The 4,174-nt window shown below is 35.8% G+C and overlaps 1 protein-coding gene across 1 annotated transcript; it reads left to right on the forward strand.

Moving 5' to 3' along the window:
* The first annotated feature begins 680 nt into the window (after positions 1 to 680).
* Positions 681 to 1,794, forward strand: LOC117939950 (inositol 1,4,5-trisphosphate receptor type 3-like). Its single transcript, XM_034865347.1, has 2 exons — positions 681 to 846; positions 1,432 to 1,794. Exons 1-2 carry the CDS (start codon positions 712 to 714, stop codon positions 1,546 to 1,548), a joined length of 252 nt encoding a protein of 83 aa, XP_034721238.1. The 5' UTR covers positions 681 to 711; the 3' UTR covers positions 1,549 to 1,794.
* The last annotated feature ends 2,380 nt before the right edge of the window (positions 1,795 to 4,174 follow it).

A 4,174-nucleotide genomic window follows, 5' to 3' on the forward strand; every position in this document is an offset into this window, starting at 1 on the left:
CCCATGTTGTCCTCATGTTGTCCTCATGTTGTCTTCATGTTGTCCTCATGTTGTCCCCATGTTGTCTTCATGTTGTCCCTGTGTTGTCCTCATGTTGTCTTCATGTTGTCTGAATGTTGTCCCCATGTTGTCCCCATGTTGTCCCCATGTTGTCCCTGTGTTGTCCTCATGTTGTCCTCATGTTGTCTGAATGTTGTCAACATGTTGTCCCCACGTTGTCCCCATGTTATCCCTGTGTTGCCCTCATGTTGTCCCCATGTTGTCCCCATGGAAGTGTTGTTGAAATAATATTGAGTAAAAGTTGACATATTCCAGTCTGTGATTATCATCAACATCCATTTCTTTAATTTTAGTCTCAATAATTCCTAATTTCTGCTTTTCTAACTCAAACATTAGGTATGATTTCCTATAAATGAGGTTTATTGACCATAAACTCCAAAAATAACTGTAAAACTAAAGTTAATAAGTTAGTGTTACGTAGTGTTGAAAAAGGGACAAAAATGTGAGTAAAAACGGATTAAAAACCTTTTTCAATGTGGACGGGAAGACAACACGAGGGTTAACAGATGAGAGCAGCTAGCGTGTCCAGGTATGTGGTGACTGCCCCCCCGCCCCCCCATGCCCTGCTGGGGTGCTGGGGGGGGGGGGGGGGGGGGGGTTAACCCGGACCCCCTTGTGTTCCAGAACAACAACCTGGACTGGTTCCCCCGGATGCAGGCCATGTCCCTGGTGGTGACGGACAGCGACGGCGAGCAGAACGAGATGAGGATGCTGCAGGACAAGCTGGGGGCGACCATGAAGGTGGTGCTGACCCTCAGCACGCAGCTGACGGAGCTCAAAGAGCAGGTAGTACACATAGTACACATAGTACACACAGTACACATAGTACACACAGTACACATAGTACACACACACACACACACACACACAGCACCATGAAGGTGGTGCTGACCCTCAGCACGCAGCTAACGGAGCTCAAAGAGCAGGTAGACCACATAGTACACACCGTACATACACAGTACACATAGTACACACCGTACACATAGTATACACAGTACACATAGTACACACCGTACACACACACATATCCTATGACTTTTTGACATACTATCCTATGTCTTTTTTTACTTTTTTACATACTATCCTATGTCTTTTTTACATACTATCCTATGTCTTTTTGTACTTTTTTTACATACTATCCTATGTCTTTTTTTACTTTTTTACATACTATCCTTTGTCTTTTTGTACTTTTTTTTTTACATACTATCCTATGTCTTTTTGTACTTTTTTACATACTCTATTTGTATATAAGTTTCCAGCTGCTTTCTCATCGCTGTGTTTTCAAAGTAAAGACGTTTGTCCCATTCCTTCTGCTGAGCATGTTAACCACCAACCCTCCGTCTCTGTCCTCTGCGTCCTGCGTCCCCGTAGATGACCGAGCAGAGGAAGCGGAGACAGAGGATGGGGTTTGCTGACGTCCAATCAGGAGCCAGCCAGTCGCTGCCTCCAAGCGCCGCCGGAGGAAACCACCAGATCTACAAATCATGAAGACCACGTCCCCCACTGGGACCCGTCCAGCTGGACGGAGACGCCGGTCCTAAGGAGACATCTTCTACGTGTTCATAAAAAGAAAAACACTAGGGGACAGCTACGATATGTCTCTCACTGAAGCACACGTTCTGTCCTTTACGTTGAATGTCCAGAGAGAACTTTAGTCCCCGATGGACACCACGACTTCATCAGAATAACACATTAGCATCTCAGCTAAAGTTAGCATGGTTTATTTAAATGAGATGCTGTTAAGCACAAAAGACCCCTGTGTGTACAATAGAGACGCTTTTATTTTAAAAAGATGCAACAAATTGTGGTGATAATGAGTAATAATGATTTTTTGTTAATCAACCTGGGAGTCACCGATTGATCAGCGTTCCCGCTGCAGATTTTCCAATTAAATTCTTTGAAAATCAACACATTCTGTGTGATATTAACATTTCCTGAGCTAGATACGGGTGTAATTTACAGTTCAGAACAAATACATTTGATACAAAAAAATACAAAAGATTTTCTACACAAATGGAAACCTCGTGGCTGACTAAAGGTTGGACGTCCGGAGACAGACTCACAGAATCCCAGACCACCTGGTTGGAGGACTGCAAGCTTTTCCGTGTCATAGAAAAATTATAATTTGTGCAGATGTACTGTGTGTGTGTGTGTGTGTGTGTGTGTGTGTGTGTGTGTGTGTGTGTGTGTGTGAGAATAACAGGCATCAACTCACATGCAGTATGAATATTTCAGTAATATCTTTGTTTTGAATGTAACGTGAGTTAAACTAGGTGTGTTTTTATTGTAAATCTGGGAAAATGTAGTTTTAATGTAGTTTAAGTATATATTATTATTGTTATTGTGATTTAATGGTGAGGAATTTCTTTGTTTTTAACACTGTGACTAGCTCAGTACAGACACTGGATTCTTTAAGTGAGCTGAACAGAATAGAAGATTTTACTTTTATTTTATTAGAGTAGACGGGTACACAGAGTGCGGGGGGGGGGGTATAGTGAATACCTCAAATCTTCAAAACAATAAAAATATTTACTATGAGGAACAAAATGCATGTTTCCTGCAGTTTTTGTTGTGGTTTCTTTTTAAAAAGGTAAATAATAGTATAGTATTTCCAAAAAGTCATTGTATAGTATTTCCAAAAAGTAAAAAAGTCAGTATTGTATGTCGAAAATAGTAAAAAATTCATAGTATAGTATGTCGAAGTAAAAAAGTCATAGTGTAGTATGTCGAAAAAAGTCAAAAAGTCATAGTATAGTAAGTCTAAAAAGTCAAAAAGTCATAGAATAGTATGTCGAAAATAGTAAAAAATACATAGTATAGCATGTTGAAAAAAGTAAAAACCTCATAGTATGTCGAAAATAGTAAAAAAGTCATAGAATAGTATGTCAAAAATAGTAAAAAAGTCATAGTATAGCATGTCGAAATAACTCAAAAAGTCATAGTTGAGTATGTTGAAAAAGTCAAAAATTCATAGTATAGCAAGTCAAAAAAGTCAAAAAGTCATAGTACAGTATGTCGAAAATAGTAAAAACGTCATAGTATAGTATGTTGAAAAAGTTAAAAAGTCATAGTATAGCATATCGAAAAGTATAAAAGTTATAGTAAAGTATGTCCAAAAATAGTCAAAAAGTCAAAGTATGTCGAAAATTTCCAAAAAAGTCCAGAAGTCATAGAATAGTTTGTCAAAAATAGTAAAAACATTATAGTATAGTATGTTGAAAATAGTCAAAAAGTCATAGTATAGTATGTTCAAAAAGTCATAGTATAGTATGTCGAAGTAAAAAAGTCATAGTATAGTATGTTGAAAAATTTAAAAAGTCATAGTATAGTATGTCGAAAATTTCAAAAAAGTCATAGTATAGTATGTCAAAAATAGTAAAAAGTCATAGTATAGTATGTCGAAAAAAGTAAAAACATCATAGTATAGTATGTTCAAAAAGTCCTAGTATAGTATGTTCAAAAAGTCATAGTATAGTATGTTGAAAAAAGTCAAACATTCATAGTATAGTATGTTCAAAAAGTCATAGTATAGAATGTCAAAAATGGTAAAAAAGTCCTAGTATAGTATGTCGAAAAAGTAAAAAAGTCAAAGTATAGTATGTCGAAAAAATAAAAAAGTCATTGTATAGTTTGTTGAAAAAAGTAAAAACGTCATAGTATAGTATGTCGAAAATAGTAAAAAATACATAGTATAGAATGTCGAAAATAGTAAAAACGTCATAGAATAGTATGTTGAAAAAGTCAAAAAGACATAGTATAGTATGTCGAAAATAGTAAAAAAGTCATAGTATAGTATGTCAAAAATAGTAAAAAAAAGTCATAGAATAGTATGTCGAAAATAGTAAAAACGTCATAGAATAGTATGTTGAAAAAGTCAAAAAGACATAGTATAGTATGTCGAAAATAGTAAAAACGTCATAGAATAGTATGTTGAAAAAGTCAAAAAGACCTAGTATAGTAGGTCCAAAATAGTAAAAAGTACATAGTATAGTATGTCGAAAATGTTAAAAAAGTCATAGTATAGTAAGTCCAAAAAGTAAAAAAGTCATAGTATAGTAAGTCCAAAAAGTAAAAAAGTCATAGTATAGTCTGTCAAAAATAGTAAAAACATTAT

The sequence above is a fragment of the Etheostoma cragini genome, unplaced genomic scaffold (assembly GCF_013103735.1).
Source record: "Etheostoma cragini isolate CJK2018 unplaced genomic scaffold, CSU_Ecrag_1.0 ScbMSFa_1502, whole genome shotgun sequence".
In the NCBI taxonomy this organism is placed as follows: Eukaryota; Metazoa; Chordata; class Actinopteri; order Perciformes; family Percidae; genus Etheostoma; species Etheostoma cragini.

Coding starts and splice junctions, on each gene's coding strand:
- LOC117939950 (XM_034865347.1), top strand. CDS start 712: ATGCAGGCCATGTCCCTGGTGGTGACGGACAGCGACGGCGAGCAGAAC. Junction 847..1,431: donor TGACGGAGCTCAAAGAGCAG/GTAGTACACATA, acceptor GCGTCCCCGTAG/ATGACCGAGCAGAGGAAGCG.